General features: G+C 68.4%; 1 protein-coding gene across 1 annotated transcript in view; it reads right to left on the bottom strand.

Moving 5' to 3' along the window:
• Positions 1–300: 300 nt before the first annotated feature.
• LOC108641647 overlaps positions 301–354 on the bottom strand; it is a 2554-nt gene continuing 2500 nt past the window's right edge. Inside the window, exon 8 of the mRNA XM_029964422.1 lies at positions 301–352. Coding sequence (XP_029820282.1) covers positions 301–352 — 52 coding nt within the window. The remainder of the gene's footprint in view (positions 353–354) is intronic.

Genomic DNA, 354 nt, shown 5'->3' with positions numbered 1-354 from the left:
CCCATGCCCCTGAAATCTCTCTCTGCTCTGCCCGCACTGCCCCTCGTCCGGGCAGGGAGCAGAGCCCTGCGCAGCCAGGGCAGGATTGCAGCTCCCTGCCCCGGGCTCTGTGCTCCCCTCACCAGCCCCACTGCCCTCACTCACCATCGATGATGAGCTGCAGCTCTTGGTACTGTCCCCGCAGGTACCTGCCGGCCATCCCTGGGAACACAGACCCTGTCAGGGCCCCAGCGGCACAGCTCCCCCCCGGGGCACTGCCGGCCCGGCCACGCACCCTCCTGCCCTGACACCGCGCTGCCCTCACTCACTCTCGATGATGTCCTGCAGCTCTTCAGGCTGTCCCCGCACGTACCT

This window comes from Manacus vitellinus, unplaced genomic scaffold, assembly GCF_001715985.3.
Source record: "Manacus vitellinus isolate BGI_N305 unplaced genomic scaffold, ASM171598v3 scaffold_71_pilon, whole genome shotgun sequence".
NCBI classification, from domain to species: Eukaryota; Metazoa; Chordata; class Aves; order Passeriformes; family Pipridae; genus Manacus; species Manacus vitellinus.
This window is presented reverse-complemented; position numbering and strand designations above follow the sequence as displayed.